General features: G+C 42.1%; 1 protein-coding gene across 9 annotated transcripts in view; it reads right to left on the bottom strand.

Annotated features, from left to right (window-relative positions):
• The window catches only part of DYSF (dysferlin), a 780712-nt gene that overhangs the window by 77123 nt on the left and 682179 nt on the right, over nt 1–21410 (bottom strand). For all 9 annotated transcript variants that reach the window (XM_053704344.1, XM_053704350.1, XM_053704349.1 and 6 more), the window contains 2 exons: nt 4692–4847; nt 2155–2246 (listed from right to left, as the gene is read on the bottom strand). In XM_053704344.1, coding sequence (XP_053560319.1) covers nt 2155–2246; nt 4692–4847 — 248 coding nt within the window. The remainder of the gene's footprint in view (nt 1–2154; nt 2247–4691; nt 4848–21410) is intronic.

Below are 21410 nucleotides of genomic sequence, written 5' to 3'. Positions count from 1 at the left end.
GTGTTACCTAGTAACTAAAGGAAAGAGATCTCAAAGGGAGAAGTAATGAAGATACCACCTTAACCACCTGGAGGGTGTTACCTTTACAACTGAATGCATTAACCAATTACAAATGAATGGATCACTTTAAAAGGCTCTCAGTTACCTGTCACATGCATCTTGATAAAGCCCAAGGGAGGGCGAAACGCGTCACTTGCATATGTGACACTGTGACATTGTATCTTTGAAACACTAAGAGATATCTCAGTACAGCTTGTACTGCAACTTTAACCCGGGTTACCAGTATCTTTGTATATCCCAAGGTAAGGGATAACTTGTGCCCTACCAGTCCATTGGAACAACGGATACATCTACAGCAGTTAAATCTGCTCTTGCAGCAAGTTTTCATCAGCACACAGCAATCAGCTGTTTTCTTTCTCACGCTGCTGGAACGACAATCCATTACCTGAGAAGAGCGGAAGTTTGTGACGTCAGACGCCGACTCACATGTGCAGAGGTCTGTACACTTCTATTTTCCAGGAACGGCAGTCACTACAGCCGAGGTCCAAGCTTTGACCGCAAGATTTCCTTTCCTCGGTAACACCCTCCAAGTACCCTCTTGACTCACGGTACAGTACATTGTATCTGTTTGTGGCACCAATTTGTTACAAATTCTAGCCGTAATGCTACAATATTTGCTCACGGCCATCTGCACTGTGATTATATTTCTGGACTTGGTGCTTGTTTTTATTAATAATCCTTTCTTTTGTGATTATGATTAGTGTTATGCCATACATTTAAGATTATGATTGTTTTTTAACATTTATTTACATCCTATTAATTGTTAGCTGCTATTTGCAAATATTTGCACGGACTACTGATTTTTTATCCAAGGGAGACGTCCCTACCGCTAACTTCTATATATGTTTTTATGTAATTTGTCTATTTCATTTAATAAATTTAAATATCTTTTAATGTGGTGTGTATACTTTTAGCTTGATAGCGCACTTTCTCTATCTTGAGGCTTAGGCTTCATTATTGGTCATTTCCTTGTGTCTGATACAAGCAGAGATTGTATCTTTAGAGTAAGTGTTTAGCAATACCATCCTTAGCGCGCACCAATCCACTTTTTTAATTTATCTAAAGATTTTTGCACTGCAGATATCACAGTTTTTTCTCGCTAACTAAAATGTGGCGAGCTTTTGTCAAAACAATACGAACACTTATAACCCCAATAGAAAAACAAATGCATACTAAAATATAGGCGAATGTAAGATGTCATAAGCAGAAAGCAATGTGAGGTATATTGACTGCAGGATTTTAATTTTAAAGTGCTCCCCCTGCTCCCTGATGACTTCGCACTAAGGAGCGAAGTTTCCCTAACCAGCGAGCTCCAATACTTTTAATAGGAGCCATCTCGCCACTCGCAGGGACTGCCCCTTTTTTACGATCATTGTACCAGGGCAGCCCTGCTAGAGAGTCGGCGAGAAAAAGTAGGTTTGAGCTGGCGAAGATTATATCATCGAGCTCAGAGAGAGGGTAGAATTAAAAAAAACTAAAAAAAAACGTTTCAATTTACTCCTGTTGTAAAATGTATCTTTCTCTGTTGTTATCTTTGTTGAAACATAGCTGCTATACACAAGAGCATACAAATGTAGGAACAGTATTCATTATTCTCTCAAACAAAAGCAATCGTCTTTTCTGTCTTCTAGGGATACTTGGTACATTTGGAAACTTAATGCAAAAAATAAACAAATTAAATTCCACATTTGTTGGCAGCACTTGTGGTGTCTCTTTAGGTTGTTCTATTAAGAAACATGATTAACTTTGAATGCTTGCTAGTGCAGGAACACTACTGAAAGAAAGGTTTTAGGTACCATCTTGGTTCCCTCTTTGTGAGTATACTGTAGGACCCACAGGCAGAGTTTGTGTTCCAAGGCAATTAGACATCGCAGTAACGCCAAGTAGATATCATGTTCTCCTTAAAATGTGATTTTATCCAATGGTAATAGTCATATCCTACTGCCAAATGTACAGTAAAATGCTGTAAAGGAATAGCTTCTAGTGTGGTACTAACACAGTTTACAGGCTCAATATCTTTCCAGTGGGTCTATTATTTTATTTAACTGAATATTCTATTGTTACATAATGAGAGTTTAGAAAATCAGCACTTACTTTCCAAACACTGGCTCCAAAGTGCATGGAATGTAGTTTTCTTGATCATTGATTGACTTTTTTCCAATAGATACTTTTACATAGGGATCACACTGAAATGTTAAAAAAAAAAAACATATTTGCAGAAAAAATGTAAACTTAAATCATTCTTTAATTAGGTTTTATCAATAGTATATATAGAATTTTTACGTTTCCATCTATTGATCTTTTACTCTGTCTATATACACCAATGTGCAACAAACTATCTATCTATCTATCTATCTATCTATCTATCTGTCTGTCTGTCTGTCTGTCTATATGTACCATACACTAGAAAAGTACATGAACGTGCATCATTATTACCTATCCTGAAGCTAGCTATACTGTGTTATACTGAAATTGATTAGATGTAAAAATCTGACATTTAAAACAATTGTATCTCAAGTGTACCTTATAAGGAATTTATACATGAAATATTTTAACTTTATACATGTATCTTGTCCCAGAGCAGTGCATTTAATTATCATTAGAGGCATTTAATGATAAAATTCTTTAGATAAAAGTTAATATCACTACCACTACATCAACATTGGTTTGCAAATAAAAACAAAACATTTAAGTGTGCACTACTATTGGATCATAGCTCACAAATTTTCGCAGGAAGATCCAGTGGAGGAGTCATGGCAAATGGTGGTTTGGATTCCCATCACACTGAGTTGGACATGAAGTGGGCAGAGTTGGATGGAGTTGGGCATGAAGTGGGCAGAGTTGGATGGAGTTAGGCATGCTGTGGGTAGGTAACAGAGGGCAAAGCTCTGTAACAAAGGCAGGACAGTTAGAACTCGGCTATATAGATAGCCATATTGTGGTAGGTGCAGTAAAGTCTGTTGATCAGCAATAATAAAGGTCAACAACCTTACTGACCTACAGCCTACAGTAGCTTCATGATGAAAATAGGAAAAGGGATGGACTTAATTATGAATTTAAACCAAAAGTTTAAACCCAAGAGAAAGCCTAAAACACCTCCCAACAATTCCTGGAGGGGATTGAGAATTTTTATCTGAGCTGTGGCAAGCATTTGTTTGGTTGGGAGGAGCTGTGATGGGAGGGGCAGTTCTACAGGTGTGATGGAGGCAGGACTTGACACAGGTGGGATTGTGTGAAGATCGGCATGGTGCAGGTGAGGTTGTGTGAAGATGGGCGTGTTGCAGGCGGAGTTTGTGTGAAGACGTGCGTGTTGCAGAGGTGGTTGAGTGGAGATAAGCATGTTGCAGGTGGGGTTGTGTAAAGATGGGTGTGTTGTAGGCAGAGTTTGTAGAGATGGGTGTATTGCAGGTGGGGATCTGTGAGGGTGGGCATGTTGTAGGCAGAGTTTGTAGAGATGGTCGTGTTGCAGGTGGGGATGTGTGAAGGTGGGCATGTTGTAGGCAGAGTTTGTAGAGATGGTCGTGTTGCAGGTGGGGTTGTGTGAAGATGGGTGTGTTTTAGGCAGAGTTTGTAGAGATGGGCATGTTGTAGGCAGAGTTTGTAGAGATGGGCATGTTGCAGGTGGGGATGTGTGAAGGTGGGCATGTTGTAGGCAGAGTTTGTAGAGATGGGCGTATTGCAGGTGGGGATGTGTGAAGGTGGGCACGTTATAGGCAGAGTTTGTAGAGATGGGCGTATTGCAGGTGGGGATGTGTGAAGGTGGGCATGTTGTAGGCAGAGTTTGTAGAGATGGTCGTGTTGCAGGTGGGGTTGTGTGAAGATGGGTGTGTTGTAGGCAGAGTTTGTAGAGATGAGCGTATTGCAGGTGGGGATGTGTGAAGGTGGGCATGTTGTAGGCAGAGTTTGTAGAGATGGTCGTGTTGCAGGTGGGGTTGTGTGAAGATGGGTGTGTTGCAAGCGGGGTTGTGTGAAGATGGGCATGTTTTAAAATTCCCAACCCATGATAATCCCCCAAGATCCAGGATGATTGTATTTGTATGCATGCGTAACAAAAACATTTGTTTACAAAATCATTTTTTAAACATTTAATGAGTGATTTTGTTAACAAATTGTATTATTTTGCAGTCCAGGGACACACCCCTTGAAAACTTTCTTAAGTACATTTGTTTATTTTATCTTTTCTGATATGCCTAGTTATAGAGAGATATAGTTACTTATCTATAAAGCAATAATTAAGTAGCATGTTGACAAGTAAACTTTTGGAAGTCAAACGATAACATCTAAAATGTAAAAAAAAAAAAAATCCCTGTAATTTACATAAAAATTTACAAAATATGGGGAATTTTATTTTGAATTAAATGCCCCTTTAAATGTCTTATTCCTAAATGTATCATTATAATCAAAATACAAAATAGCCAGTTAGATGACGTGTAGGGAACATCCCTTACCAAGCAGCAACATTTCCCTGTTTGCTTTACACAATGGAATATGCACACCTGATAAATTGTGCAATAGCAACTGGCAGGGTATGAGGTTTTATTTGTTGTCTTCTCCTTTTTAGCCAGAACCGAGGTTATTCCTCACAGTGCAAAACAAAGAAAAAAAACTTCCTAAAGATCTAAATCACTCACCATACCATTGGGATCCTTTGGCTGCAGACCAAAAGCACGAACAATATAAATGCGCACCAGACACTCCTGCAGGCCCTGCGCCGGGAGCTGTCGGAATTGGCGAGGTGGTACAGGAACTGACGGGTCATCAGGCAGCGTGTAGATCTTAAAGGATCCCTATATACAACAGCACATAACATAATATGAATGGTACAACAAATAATTCCATATCAGTTCTGTATAATCCCTTACTGTCACATGTACAATGTATCAGATCTCAGCCTGAACTTATTTTATTAACGTTGACTTACAAACCAGACCAGTGATGTTAAAGGGACATTAAACTGCTGAGCACAACTACAAAAGAATACCAACAGGAGAACTGATTTGAAAAAATCTGCAGGATCAGGATGGAATTTAATGGGGAGTAGTTACTATTCTTTTTTTTTTTTTAAGAAGTAATAATTATTTATTAAACAAAAGAAATAATAAATAATTATTTTTTAACATTTAATTTTTTTAAAAAAAAAACATTATTTACATCAGCATTATACAAAAGTTGCAGAAAACAACTATAACAGAACAATAATTATTGCGTGGCTACTTTTTTTTAAATAGGAATATTTGTATTACTACCTGTATTCTAACTAGCATCACATTCATTTTTGTTTATGCTGATTTGCTACCTTTTCATCTTTATTCCTCATTATTCACTTAGCTTTAATAAGTAATATTTATTTATTTATTTTTTGTTTCATTTTTTTGGTTTTGAAAGAGCTTTATTGAAGATAAAGCAAACAATATAAACAGATTGCTGGAATCATACAGAAAAGGAAATCAGTATGAATAAGACCGTCTATGGGAAGGTCACGTTACAAAGTTGTTTGCTGAAGAACAATGCATAACAACGAAATACAGAGAACAAAAACAACATAAGATAAATATTTTGTGATATTGTTCTTGCAGGTAGGCATAAAAGTGTCAGTTATTGAGGAATTGGAATGTGTAATAGGCAGTAATAAGTATGGCAATCCACCGATTAGCTGACTCCTAGCCTATCTAATGCTATTAAATTTGCAAGCTAATGAACCAGTGGCCGAAGAGTTGTATATGTATTTGGTTTGAAGTGTTTGTAGGTGTAAGGAGGTGTCCTGAGGGAGGTGAAGTATGGTAATATTGGTTGTTATACTTGATTCAGATATTCTTTCCAAGTGATAATAATTTTTATGTTTACTTTCGGCTAGATTTAGAGTTTTGTCGGTAACGACCCGCGTAGCTAACGCTGGCTTTTTTCTGGCCGCACCTTTTAAATACCTCTGGTATTGAGAGTCCACAGAATGGCTGCGTTAGGCTCCAAAAAAGGAGCGTAGAGCATATTTAACGCAACTTCAACTCTCGATACCAGAGTTGCTTACGGACGCGGCCAGCTTCAAAAACGTACTCGTGCACGATTCCCCCATAGGAAACAATGGGGCTGTTTGAGCTGGAAAAAAACCTAACACCTGCAAAAAAGCAGCGTTCAGCTCCTGACGCAGCCCCATTGTTTGCTATGGGGAAACACTTCCTACGTCTGCACCTAACACTCTAACATGTTCCCCCGAGTCTAAAGACCCCTAACCTTAAACTTATTAACCCCTATTCTGCCGCCCCCGCTATCGCTGACCCCTGCATATTATTATTAACCCCTAATCTGCCGCTCCGTAAACCGCCGCTACTTACATTATCCCTATGTACCCCTAATCTGCTGTCCCTAACACCGCCGACCCCTATATTATATTTATTAACCCCTAATCTGCCCCCCACAACGTAGCCTCCACCTGCCTACACTTATTAACCCCTAATCTGCCGACCGGACCGCACCGCTATTATAATAAAATTATTAACCCCTAATCCGCCTCACTAACCCTATAATAAATAGTATTAACCCCTAATCTGCCCTCCCTAACATCGCCGACACCTAACTTCAAACATTAACCCCTAATCTGCCGACTGGAGCTCACCGATATTCTAATAAATGTATTAACCCCTAAAGCTAAGTCTAACCCTAACACTAACACCCCCCTAAATTAAATATAATTTAAATCTAATGAAATAAATTAACTCTTATTAAATAAATTATTCCTATTTAAAGCTAAATACTTACTTGTAAAATAAACCCTAATATAGCTATAATATAAATTATAATTATATTATAGCTATTTTAGGATGTATATTTATTTTACAGGTAACTTTGTATTTATTTTAACCAGGTACAATAGCTATTAAATAGTTAAGAACTATTTAATAGCTAAAATAGTTAAAATAATTACAAAATTACCTGTAAAATAAATCCTAACCTAAATTACAATTAAACCTAACACTACACTATCAATAAATTAATTAAATAAAATACCAACAATTATCTACAATTAAACCTAACACTACACTATGAATAAATTATTTAAATACAATATCTACAAATAAATACAATGAAATAAACTAACTAAAGTACAAATAATAAAAAAGAACTAAGTTACAAAAAATAAAAAAATATTTACAAACATTAGCCCCTTAATGACCGAGGACGTGCAGGGTACGTCCTCAAAAAAAAGGCAGTTAATGCCTGAGGACGTACCCTGCACGTCCTCTGTGTGGAAAGCAGCTGGAAGCGATCCTGATCGCTTGCAGCTGCTTTCCGGTTATTGCAGTGATGCCTCGATATGGAGGCATCCTGCAATAACCTTACATGGCCTTCCGGTGCAGAGAGAGCCACTCTGTGGCCCTCTCTGCACCGGACATCGATGGCCGGTATCGTTGGTGGGTGGGAGCCGGCTTGGGAGGCGGGTGGGCGGCCATCGGTGGGTGCCGTGAAGTCAAGGGGGGCGGGATCGGGGGCGGGAACGTTAGGGGGCGCGCGCGGGCGCGCGCGCGTGCACGGAGGGTGGCGGGCGGGCGCGTGCACGGGCGGGAGCGGGTGGGAACCGCTACACTACGGCAAATATATTTAATAAAAAATACCAAAATCTTGTTTGTGCAAAAGCACAAAAAGAGATCGTGGAGGGGTGGGGGTTGGTTTGGTGTGGGGGGAAGCTACACTACAGAAAAAATTAGTAAAAATTTAAAAAAAGCATGTTTTTCTTCTAAACTGGGTACTGGCAGACAGCTGCCAGTACCCAAGATGGCGCAGATTAAGTTAGAGTGGGAGGGTTATAGAGCTGTTTGGGGGGGATCAGTGAGGTTAGGGGATAAGGGGGGATAGTACACAGCAGCATATGTAAATATGCCTTTTTAAAAACACACAAAAAAACCAAATATAGCTTTTATTTTAGTACTGGCAGACTTTCTGCCAGTACTTAAGATGGCGGGGACAATTGTGGGGTGGGGGAGGGAAGAGAGCTGTTTGGGAGGGATCAGGGGGTCTGATGTTTCAGGTGGGAGGCTGAGCTCTACTCTAAATGTGATATTAACCCTGCAAGCTCCCTACAAGCTACCTAATTAACCCCTTCACTGCTAGCTATAATACACGTGTGATGCGCAGCGGCATTTAGCGGCCTTCTAAATACCAAAAAGCAACGCCAAAGCCATATATGTCTGCTATTTCTGAACAAAGGGGATCCCAGAGAAGCATTTACAACCATTTGTACCATAACTGCACAAGCTGTTTGTAAATGATTTCAGTGAGAAACCTAAAATTGTGAAAAATGTTACGTTTTTTTTAATTTGATCGCATTTGGCGGTGAAATGGTGGCATGAAATATACAAAAATGGGCCTAGATCAATACTTTGGGATGTCTACTAAAAAAAAATATATATATGTCAATAGATATTCAGAGATTCTTGAAAGATATTAGTGTTCTAATGTAACTAGCGCTAATTTTGAAAAAAAATGGTTTGGAAATAGCAAAGTGCTATTTGTATTTATTGCCCTATAACTTGCAAAAAAAGTAAAGAACATGTAAACATTGGGTATTTCTAAACTCAGGACAAAATTTAGAAACTATTTAGCATGGGTGTTTTTTGGTGGTTGTAGATGTGTAACAGATTTTGGGGGTCAAAGTTAGAAAAAGTGTATTTTTTTTCAATTTTTCCTCATATTTTATATTTTTTTTATAGTAAATTATAAGATATGATGAAAATAATGGTATCTTTAGAAAGTCCATTTAATGGCGAGAAAAACGGTATATAATATGTGGGGGTACGGTAAATGAGTAAGAGGAAAATTACAGCTAAACACAAACACCGCAAAAATGTAAAAATAGCCTTGGTCCCAAACGGACAGAAAATGGAAAAGTGCTGTGGTCATTAAGGGGTTAGAAAAATATTACAACAATTTTAAACTAATTACACCTACTCTAAGCCCCCTAATAAAATAAAAAAAGCCCCCCAAAATAAAAAAATGCCCTACCCTATTCTAAATTAAAAAAAGTTCAAAGCTCTTTTACCTTACCAGCCCTGAACAGGGCCCTTTGCGGGGCATGCCCCAAAGAATTCAGCTCTTTTGCCTGTAAAAAAAACATACAATACCCCCCCCCAACATTACAACCCACCACCCACATACCCCTAATCTAACCGAAACCCTCCTTAAATAGACCTAACACTAAGCCCCTGAAGATCTTCCTACCTTATCTTCACCCTGCCAGGTTCACCGATCCGTCCTTGGAAGTCTTGATCCAAGCCTCGGAAGTGTTGATCCAAGCCCAAGCGGGGGGCTGAAGAGTGACGTCCATCCTCGGGCTGAAGTCTGGATCCAAACGGCGACTGAAGAAATCCATCATCGGGCTGAAGTCGGAAGTCCATCATCGGGATGAAGTCTTCTATCAAGCCGCATCTTCAATCTTCTTTCTTCTGGAGCGGAGCGGAACCATCTTCTTCCAAGCCGACGCGGAACATCCTCTTCAACCGACGACTAGACGACGAATGACGGTTCCTTTAAATGATGTCATCCAAGATGGCGTCCCTCGAATTCCGATTGGCTGATAGGATTCTATCAGCCAATCGGAATTAAGGTAGGAATATTCTGATTGGCTGATGGAATCAGCCAATCAGAATCAAGTTCAATCCGATTGGCTGATCCAATCAGCCAATCAGATTGAGCTCGCATTCTATTGGCTGTTCCGATCAGCCAATAGAATGCAAGCTCAATCTGATTGGCTGATCGGATCTGCCAATCGGATTTAACTTGATTCTGATTGGCTGATTCCATCAGCCAATCAGAATTTTCCTACCTTAATTCCGATTGGCTGATAGAATCCTATCAGCCAATCGGAATTCGAGGGACGCCATCTTGGATGACGTCCTTTAAAGGAACCGTCATTCGTCGGGAAGTCGTCGGAAGAAGAAGATGGAGCCGGTCCTCATCGGATGAAGATAGAAGATGCCGCTTGGAAGAAGATGGTTGCCGGTCCGGATCTACTCTTCTTCCCGGATAGGATGAAGACTTTGGAGCCTCTTCTGGACTTCTTCAGCCGTTGGATGATGGATGTCTAGCCCCCGCTTGGGCTTAGATGAAGATTTCGGAGCCTGGAACGATCGGTGATACCTGGCATGGTGAAGACAAGGTAGGAAGATCTTCAGGGGCTTAGTGTTAGGTTTATTTAAGGGGGGTTTGGGTTAGATTAGGGGTATGTGGGTGGTGGGTTGTAATGTTGGGGGGGGGTATTGTATGTTTTTTTTTACAGGCAAAAGAGCTGAATTCTTTGGGGCATGCTCCGCAAAGGGCCCTGTTCAGGGCTGGTAAGGTAAAAGAGCTTTGAACTTTAGTAATTTAGAATAGGGTAGGGCATTTTTTTATTTTGGGGGTCTTTGTTATTTTGTTAGGGGGCTTAGAGTAGGTGTAATTAGTTTAAAATTGTTGTAATATTTTTCTGATGTTTGTAAATATTTTTTTATTTTTTGTAACTTAGTTCTTTTTATTTTTTGTACTTTAGTTAGTTTATTTCATTGTATTTATTTGTAGATATTGTATTTAATTAATTTATTGATAGTGTAGTGTTAGGTTTAATTGTAGGTAATTGTAGGTATTTTATTTAATTAATTTATTGATAGTGTAGTGTTAGGTTTAATTGTAACTTAGGTTAGGATTTATTTTACAGGTAATTTTGTAATTATTTTAACTATTTTAGCTATTAAATAGTTCTTAACTATTTAATAGCTATTGTACCTGGTTCAAATAAATACAAAGTTACCTGTAAAATAAATATAAATCCTAAAATAGCTATAGTATAATTATAATTTATATTGTAGCTATATTAGGGTTTATTTTACAGGTAAGTATTTAGCTTTAAATAGGAATAATTTATTTAATAAGAGTAAATTTATTTAGTTAGATTTAAATTATATTTAACTTAGGGGGGTGTTAGTGTTAGGGTTAGACTTAGCTTTAGGGGTTAATCCATTTATTAGAATAGCTGCGAGATTCGGTCGGCAGATTAGGGGTTAATAATTGAAGTTAGGTGTCGGCGATGTTAGGGAGGGCAGATTAGGGGTTAATACTATTTATTATAGGGTTATTGAGGCGGGAGTGAGGCGGATTAGGGGTTAATAACTTTATTATAGTAGCGGTGAGATCCGCTCGGCAGATTAGGGGTTAATAAGTGTAGGCAGGTGGAGGCGACGTTGAGGGGGGCAGATTAGGGGTTAATAAATATAATATAGGGGTCAGCGGTGTTAGGGGCAGCAGATTAGGGGTACATAGCTATAATGTAGGTGGCGGCTCTTTGCGGTCAGCAGATTAGGGGTTAATTATTGTAGGTAGCTGGCGGTGACGTTGTGGGGGGCAGGTAATTGGTTAATAAATATAATATAGGGGTCGGCGGTGTTAGGGGCAGCAGATTAGGGGTACATAAGTATAACGTAGGTGGCGGTCAGCAGATTAGGGGTTAAAAAATTTAATAGAGTGGCGGCGGTGTGGGGAGGCCTCGGTTTAGGGGTACATAGGTAGTTTATGGGTGTTAGTGTACTTTAGAGCACAGTAGTTAAGAGCTTTATAAACCGGCGTTAGCCAAGAAAGCTCTTAACTACTGACTTTTTTCTGCGGCTGGAGTTTTGTCGTTAGAATTCTAATGCTCACTTCAGACACGACTCTAAATACCGGAGTTAGAAAGATCCCATTGAAAAGATAGGATACGCAATTGACGTAAGGGGATCTGCGGTATGGAAAAGTCGCGGCTGAAAAGTGAGCGTTAGACCCTTTCCTGACTGACTCCAAATACCGGCGGTAGCCTAAAACCAGCGTTAGGAGCCTCTAACGCTGGTTTTCACGGTTACCGCCAAACTCTAAATCTAGGCCTTTGTGTGTAGTGATACTTTTCCAGCTGGAGAGATTGGGAGGTTATCTCCCTCCATGTGTTAACTGATGGAAGGAGCGGTGACTTCCAGTTTTTCGGGATAAGTCTTTTTGCCGAGTTGACCATAATGGTCAGTAATGTGAGTCTCAATTTACATTTGATCTTAGTGAAGTTATTGAAAAGGAAAACCCAGATGTTTAGGTCTAGAGTCATTGACAGTGCCTTTTCTATTTCGGACTTGATCATCAACCAGTAAGGTCCACCAAATATGAGTGGGGGTGCCTTCCGTATCACAGCCTCTCCAGCAGGTTGGGGAGGACGTGTGGAAGATTGTGTGCAGGCGGGACGGTGAGTAGTTACTATTCTTTTCAAGTTGTGCACAGCAGTTCAATGTCCCTTTAACCAGCTTATGGGTCCCAAAGTACAAATGCTACAAATTAGCTCTTCTTCCTTAATGGGTTTCAGTTGCTATTCCTTTATAAATAAAAAGCCCCCTGATTCTCCTTGGCATATCATCTTTAAAAACAAAAGCCACCCTTTTTAATTGGTATCAGTGGGTTTGGTAAATTGATGAATACTATCCTGACTCAGCCTTCTTCCTGTGCTGCTCCTTTAAGAAAATAGCACATGTATTGTGATCACTCCAAGGCAGCAGAATGCTGAGAATTGTAGTTCTCCATACACTGCCTAGGAGGGAGAAGGCTGCTCACCATAAATGGGCTGTGGTCAGTTGGCAACATGGCAAAAAGAGTGGGGTACATGCCATAAAAAAATGTAAGCATGTCATTTGTGACAAATATGCAACCACTGAACTAAACCATCAGGCACTGGTTTTCTTTACACTTACCGTAAGTTACAAATATCTATTAAATTAAACAATCACTTGCACCTGGTTTGTTTTCCTATTGAAATGACATAATTGTATGTTTGAGAGTACCCTGTTGGCCTATGCAACATATATTAGCAATATGATTTAGTGAAACAACAAATACACAAAGCCACATTTTGGGTAACATAACTTTCCAATCCGCAAAGGTTTATTCTACAGAGGGGCCTCAATGTCATTGACACTTTATCTATATATATTCTCACATTCTCTATTACCCTAACCAACTTACTTTCTCTTACACTTTGTGTAATGCCTTCTACTTTTCTCAATTTTACAATGTGATCACTATCCTCTCAGCCTCTGTCATATCCTCTCAGCCTCTGTCATATCCTCTCAGCCTCTGTCATATCCTCTCAGCCTCTGTCATATCCTCTCAGCCTCTGTCATATCCTCTCAGCCTCTGTCTTATCCTCTCAGCCTCTGTCCTATCCTCTCAGCCTCTGTCCTATCCCCCCTCAGCCTCTGTCCTATCCTCATAGCCTCTGTCATATCCTCTCAGCCTCTGTCATATCCTCTCAGCCTCTGTCCTATCCTCTCAGAATCTGTCCTATCCTCTCAGCCTCTGTCCTATCCCCCCTCAGCCTCTGTCCTATCCTCATAGCCTCTGTCCTATCCTCTCAGCCTCTATCCTATCCTCTCAGCCTCTGTCCTATCCTCTCAGCCTCTGTCCTATCCTCTCAGTCTCTATCCTATCCTCTCAGCCTCTGTCCTATCCTCTCAGCCTCTGTCCTATCCTCTCAGCCTCTGTCCTATCCTCTCAGCCTCTGTCCTATCCCCCCTCAGCCTCTGTCCTATCCTCATAGCCTCTGTCCTATCCTCTCAGCCTCTATCCTATCCTCTCAGCCTCTGTCCTATCCTCTCAGCCTCTGTCCTATCCTCTCAGCCTCTGTCCTATCCCCCCTCAGCCTCTGTCCTATCCTCTCAGCCTCTGTCCTATCCTCTCAGCCTCTGTCCTATCCTCTCAGCCTCTGTCCTATCCCCCCTCAGCCTCTGTCCTATCCTCATAGCCTCTGTCCTATCCTCTCAGCCTCTGTCCTATCCTCTCAGCCTCTGTCCTATCCTCTCAGCCTCTGTCCTATCCTCTCAGCCTCTGTCCTATCCTCTCAGCCTCTGTCCTATCCCCCCTCAGCCTCTGTCCTATCCTCTCAGCCTCTGTCCTATCCTCACAGCCTCTGTCCTATCCTCACAGCCTCTGTCCTATCCTCATAGCCTCTGTCCTATCCTCATAGCCTCTGTCCTATCCTCTCAGCCTCTGTCCTATCCTCTCAGCCTCTGTCCTATCCTCTCAGCCTCTGTCCTATCCTCTCAGCCTCTGTCCTATCCTCAAAGCCTCTGTCCTATCCTCTCAGCCTCTGTCCTATCCTCTCAGCCTCTATCCTATCCTCACAGCCTCTGTCCTATCCTCACAGCCTCTGTCCTATCCTCTCAGCCTCTGTCCTATCCTCTCAGCCTCTGTCCTATCCTCACAGCCTCTGTCCTATCCTCACAGCCTCTGTCCTATCCTCATAGCCTCTGTCCTATCCTCATAGCCTCTGTCCTATCCTCTCAGCCTCTGTCCTATCCTCTCAGCCTCTGTCCTATCCTCTCAGCCTCTGTCCTATCCTCACAGCCTCTGTCCTATCCTCTCAGCCTCTGTCCTATCCTCTCAGCCTCTATCCTATCCTCACAGCCTCTGTCCTATCCTCACAGCCTCTGTCCTATCCTCTCAGCCTCTGTCCTATCCTCTCAGCCTCTGTCCTATCCTCACAGCCTCTGTCCTATCCTCTCAGCCTCTGTCCTATCCTCACAGCCTCTGTCCTATCCTCACAGCCTCTGTCCTATCCTCTCAGCCTCTGTCCTATCCTCACAGCCTCTGTCCTATCCTCTCAGCCTCTGTCCTATCCTCACAGCCTCTGTCCTATCCTCACAGCCTCTGTCCTATCCTCTCAGCCTCTGTCCTATCCTCACAGCCTCTATCCTATCCTCACAGCCTCTATCCTATCCTGTCAGCCTCTACCCTATACTCTCAGCCTCTGTCCTATCCCCTCAGCCTCTGTCCTATCCTCACAGCCTCTGCCCTATACTCACAGCCTCTGTCCTATCCTCACAGCTTCTGTCCTATCCTCTCAGCCTCTGTCCTATCCTCTCAGCCTCTATCCTATCCTCTCAGCCTCTATCCTATCTTCTCAGCCTCTATCCTATCCTCACAGCCTCTATCCTATCCTCACAGCCTCTATCCTTTCCTCTCAGCCCCTATACTATCCTGTCAGCCTCTATCCTATCCTGTCAGCCTCTATCCTATCCTGTCAGTCTCTGTCCTATCTTTTCAGCCTCTATCCTATACTCTCAGTCTCTGTTCTATCCTCTCAGCCTCTATCCTATCCTGTCAGCCTCTATCCTATCCTGTCAGCCTCTGTCCTATCCTCTCAGCCTCTATCCTATCCTCTTAGTCTCTATCCTATCCTCTCAGCCTCTATCCTATACTCTCAGTCTCTGTCCTATCCTCTCAGCCTCTATCCTATCTTGTCATCCTCTATCCTATCCTCACAGCCTCTATCCTATCCCCACAGCCTCTATCCTATCTTGTCAGTCTCTATCCTATCCTGTCAGCCTCTGTCCTATCCTCTCATTCTCTATCATATCTTCTCAGCCTCTGCCCTATCCTCTCAGCCTCTATCCTATCCTCTCAGTCTCTATCCTATCCTCTCAGCCTATATACTATACTCTCAGTCTCTGTCCTATCCTCTCAGCCTCTATCCTATCCTGTCAGCCTCTATCCTATGCTGTCAGCCTCTGTCCTATCCTCTCAACCTCTATCCTATCTTCTCAGTCTCTATCCTATCCTCTCAGCCTCTGTCCTATCCTCACAGCCTCTGTCCTATTCTCACAGATTCTGTCCTATCCTCTCAGCCTCTGTCCTATCCTCTAGGCCTCTGTCCTATCCTCTCAGCCTCTGTCATATCCTCTCATCCTCTATCCTATCCTGTCAGCCTCTATCCTATCCTCTCAGCCTCTATCCTAACCTCTCAGTCTCTATCCTATCCTCACAGCCTCTATCCTATCCTGTCAGCCTCTATCCTATCCTGTCAGCCTCTGTCCTATCCTCTCAGCCACTATCCTATCCTCTCAGCCTCTATCCTATCCTCTCATTCTCTGTCCTATCCTTTCAGCCTCTATCCTATCCTGTCAGCCTCTGTCCTATCCTCTCAGCCTCTGTCCTATCCTCTCAGCCTCTATCCTATACTCTCAGTCTCTATCCTATCCTCTCAGCCTCTATCCTATACTCTCAGTCTCTGTCCTATCCTCTCAGCCTCTATCCTATCTTGTCATCCTCTATCCTATCCTCACAGCCTCTATCCTATCCTGTCAGCCTCTGTCCTATCCTCTCAGCCTGTATCCTATCCTCTCAGTCTCTATCCTATCCTCTCAGCCTCTACCCTATCCTCTCAGCCTCTATACTACCCTTTCAGCCTCTATCCTATCCTGTCAGCCTCTGTCCTATCCTCTCAGCCTCTATCCTATCCTCTCAGTCTCTATCCTATCCTCTCAGCCTCTATCCTATACTCTCAGTCTCTGTCCTATCCTCTCAGCCTCTATCCTACCCTTTCAGCCTCTATCCTGTCAGCCTCTGTCCTATCCTCTCAGCCTCTATCCTATCCTCTCAGTCTCTATCCTATCCTCTCAGCCTCTATCCTATACTCTCAGTCTCTGTCCTATCCTCTCAGCCTCTATCCTATCTTGTCATCCTCTATCCTATCCTCTCAGCCTTTATCCTTTCCTCTCAGCCTTTGTCCTATCCTCTCAGCCTCTATCCTATCCTGTCAGCCTCTATCCTATCCTCTCAGCCTCTATCCTATCCTCTCAGCCTCTACCCTATCCTCACAGCCTATGTCCTATCCTCTCAGCCTCTATCCTATCCTCTCAGCCTCTATCCTATCCTCTCTGCCTCTGTCCTATCCTCTCATCCTCTGTCCTATCCTCTCAGCCTCTGTCCTATCCTCTCAGCCTCTAACCTATCCTGTCAGCCTCTAACCTATCCTGTCAGCCTCTATCCTATCCTGTCAGCCTCTATCCTATCCTGTCAGCCTCAATCCTATACTCTCAGCCTATATTCTAGACTCTCAGCCTCTGTCCTATACTCTTAGCCTCTATCGTATCCTCTCAGCCTCTACCCTATCCTCTCAGCCTCTACCCTATCCTCTCAGCCTTTCTCCTATCCTCTTAGCCTCTATCCTATAATCTCAGCCTCTGTTTCACAACTCTACCCTGCCAAAAATGTGTTACTCCACCTAGTCACTAGCACTATGTCTTTTGTCCCTACCTGAAATTCAGTTCCTTACTCTCCCCTCACTTATTCCCAAACTCTGTCTTTAAATTACTTCCCCATCCCATCTAAATTTATTTCCCATCCTCTCTCAAACTCTCTTCCTCAAATCTGTAATGCACATTATTGCTACACCTCTAATTCCCTACTGTTACTTGCTTCTAATTTATACCCACACTCTGCCTCTAATTACTTTCTGCTACTTGCCAATAATTCACACCCGCATGCTGCCTCTAGTTTCCTTGTTCTAGTTTCTACTAATTCATACACACACTGCCTCTGATTCCCTTCTGCTACTTGAACCTAATTCACACCCACATATTCCCACCCACACTCTGTCTCAAATTCCCTTGTGCTACTTGCCTCTAATTCACAGCACACGCTGGCTCTAATTCCCTTGTGCTATTTTCCTCTAATTCACACCCACACTTTGCCTCTAATTCCCTTGTGCTACTTGCCTATAATTCACACCCACACTCTGCATTTAATTCCCTACTGCTACTGTCTTCTAATTCACACAAACACACACACACACACACACACTAGCATCTAATTCCCTTGTGCTACTTGCCTCTAATTCACTCTCACACCCTGCCTCTAATTTACTACTGCTACTTGGCTCTAATTCACATCCACACTCTGCCTCTAATTCACACACACTCTGCCACTAATACACACACACTCTGCCTCTAATTCACACACACACTCTGCCTCTAATTCATGCCTAAACTCTGACTCTAATTCACTTGTGCTACTTGCCTCCAATTCACACCCATACTCTGCCCCTAATTCACTTGTGTTACTGCCTCTAATTCACTTGTGCTACTTGCCTCTAATTCACATACACACTCTGCCCCAAATGGTTGTGTTACTGCCTCTAATTCACGTCTGCTACTTGCCTCTAATTCACTGTAACTCTCTGCCTCTAATTCACGTGTGCTACTTGTCTCTAATTCACACCCACACTCTGCTTCTAATTCACTTGTGCTACTTGCCTTTAATTCACTCTCACACGCTGTCTCTAATTCACACACACTCTGCTTCTAATTCACACACACTCTGCCTCTAATTTACTTGTGCTACTTGCCTCTAATTCATGCCTACACTCTGCCTCTAATTCACTTGAGCTATTTGCCTCTAATTAACACCCACACTCTGCCCCTAATTCACTTGTGCTACTTGCCTCTAATTCATGCCTACACTCTGCCTCTAATTCACTTGTGCTAGTTGCCTCTAATTCACTGTAACACTTTGCCTCTAATTCATGTGTGCTACTTGTCTCTAATTCATGCCTACACTCTGCCTCTAATTCACTTGTGCTAGTTGCCTCTAATTCACTGTAACACTTTGCCTCTAATTCATGTGTGCTACTTGCCTCTAATTCATGCCTACACTCTGCCTCTAATTCACTTGAGCTATTTGCCTCTAATTAACACCCACACTCTGCCCCTAATTCACTTGTGCTACTTGCCTCTAATTCATGCCTACACTCTGCCTCTAATTCACTTGTGCTAGTTGCCTCTAATTCACTGTAACACTTTGCCTCTAATTCATGTGTGCTACTTGTCTCTAATTCATGCCTACACTCTGCCACTAATTCACTTGTGCTACTTGCCTCTAATTCCCACCCACACACTTGCCTCTAATACACACACTATGCCTCTAATTCACTTCTGCTACTTGCCTCTAATTCCCACCCACACTCTGCCTGTAATTCACTTGTGTTACTTGCCACTAATTCACACCCACACTCTGTCCCTAATTCACTTGTGTTACTTGCCTCTAATTCATGCCTACATTCATGCCTCAAATTCAGTTCTGCTACTTGCCTCTAATTCACTGTAACACTCTGCCACTAATTTGCTTGTGCTACTTGCCTCTAATTCACTCTCACACTCTGCCCATAATTCACTTGTGCTACTTGCCTCTAATTCACTGTCATACTCTGCCTCTAATTCACTTGTGCTACTTGCCACTAATTAACTCTCACACTCTGCCTCAAATTCACTTGCGCTACTTGCCTCTAATTCACGCTCACACTCTACCTCTAATTCATTTGTGCTACTTGCCTCTAATTAACTCTCGCACTCTACCTCTAATTCACGTGTGCTACTTGCCTCTAATTCATTTGTGCTACTTGCCTCTAATTAACTCTCGCACTCTACCTTTAATTCACTTGTGCTACTTGCCTCTAATCACTCTCACACTCTGCATCTAATTCACTTGTGCTACTTGCCTCTAATTCACTCTCACACTCTGCCTCTAATTCACTTGTGCTACTTGCCTCTAATTCACTCTCACACTCTGCCTTTAATTCACTTGTGCTACTTGCCTCTAATTCACTCTCACACTCTACCTTTAATTTACTTGTGCTACTTGCCTCTAATTCACTCTCACACTCTACCTCTAATTTACTTGTGCTACTTGCCTCTAATTCACTCTCACACTCTACCTCTAATTAACTTGTGCTACTTGCCTCTAATTCCCTCTCACACTCTACCTCTAATTCACTTGTGCTACTTGCCTCTAATTCACTCTCACACTCTACCTCTAATTTACTTGTGCTACTTGCCTCTAATTCACTCTCACACACTACCTCTAATTTACTTGTGCTACTTGCCTCTAATTCACTCTCACACTCTACCTCTAATTTACTTGTGCTACTTGCCTCTAATTCACTCTCACACTCTACCTCTAATTAACTTGTGCTACTTGCCTCTAATTCACTCTCACACTCTACCTCTAATTTACTTGTGCTACTTGCCTCTAATTCACTCTCACACTCTACCTCTAATTAACTTGTGCTACTTGCCTCTAATTCTAATTCTCAAACTCTGCCACTTGTGCTACTCTCCTCTAATTCACTCTTACACTGTATCTGTAATTCACTGTAACACTTGTGCTACTTGCCTCTAATTCACTCTCACACTCTACCACTGATTCACTTGTGCTAATTGCCTCTAATTCACTATCACACTCTACCTCTAATTCCCTGTAACACTTGTGTTAATTGCCTCTAATTCACTCTCACACTCTACCTCTAATTCACTGTAACACTTGTGCTACTTGCCTCTAATTCCCTCTCACACTATACCTCTAATTCACTGTAACACTTGTGCTAATTGCCTCTAATTCACTCTCACACTCTACCTCTAATTCACTTGTGCTACATGCCTCTAATTCTCACATTCTGCCACTTGTGCTACTTGCCTCTAATTCACTCTCACACTGTACCTGTAATTCACTGTAACACGTGTGCTACTTGCCTCTAATTCCCTCTCACACTCTACCACTAATTCACTTGGGCTAATTGCCTCTTATTCACTCTCACACTCTACCTCTAATTCACTGTAACACTTGTGCTACTTGCCTCTAATTCCCTCTCACACTCTACCTCTAATTCACTTGTGCTACTTGCCTCTAATTCCCTCTCACACTCTACCTCTAATTCACTTGTGCTACTTGCCTCTAATTCCCTCTCACACTCTACCTCTAATTCACTTGTGCTACTTGCCTCTAATTCCCTCTCACACTCTACCTCTAATTCACTTGTGCTACTTGCCTCTAATTCCCTCTCACACTCTATCTCTAATTCACTTGTGCTACTTGCCTCTATTTCCCTCTTATACTCTGCCTTTAATTCACTTGTGCTACTTGCCACTATTTCCCTCTCACACTCTGGGGCCTTCAGGCTCGCCGGAAAAACAGAAGTTATGAAGCAGTGGTCTAAAGACCGCTGCTCCGTAACCCAGTGATGTGCAGTCACTAGAGGCAGGTGAGGCAGTGCTTCACCTCTCATATGGGCAAAAATATATTTTTTTTTTATTGGCTTTAAAAAAAAATTGTATTTTTTTTCCCCCAGCATTTTTTTTTCACAGGTACATGTTGTGCAATAGAGAGGCACAAGCAGGTCTGCCCACCATTACACAACATGCTGCACCACCTACTGGATGAAAGTGGTTAAGATCATTGCATGGCCCATTAACTGCTTATTTGAGGCAGTCCTATTTGGGCTGAACCAATCCAGTGAGAGGCATTAGTAAGTGGACCTTAGGGTTGGGGCTGGATGTTAAATCATATAAAACAAAACAAAAACGGAAAAAAACAACTTTCATATATTTTGTTGCTGTCCTGTGAACCTGCTAGCTTTGCTAAAGTGAAAAAGAGAGTTCTGTTCTTCCCCTTTAAGTGCAGTGGAATGTGCCACTGTCACTTCCTGAATCCTTACAGAGCAGGAAGAGAGGCAGAGAGAGCAGTGTTAGCCACATCTTATTACAGTAAGA

This window comes from Bombina bombina, chromosome 2, assembly GCF_027579735.1.
Source record: "Bombina bombina isolate aBomBom1 chromosome 2, aBomBom1.pri, whole genome shotgun sequence".
In the NCBI taxonomy this organism is placed as follows: domain Eukaryota; kingdom Metazoa; phylum Chordata; class Amphibia; order Anura; family Bombinatoridae; genus Bombina; species Bombina bombina.
Note: the sequence above shows the minus strand (reverse complement) of the source record. Positions and strands in the feature narration are given on the sequence as shown.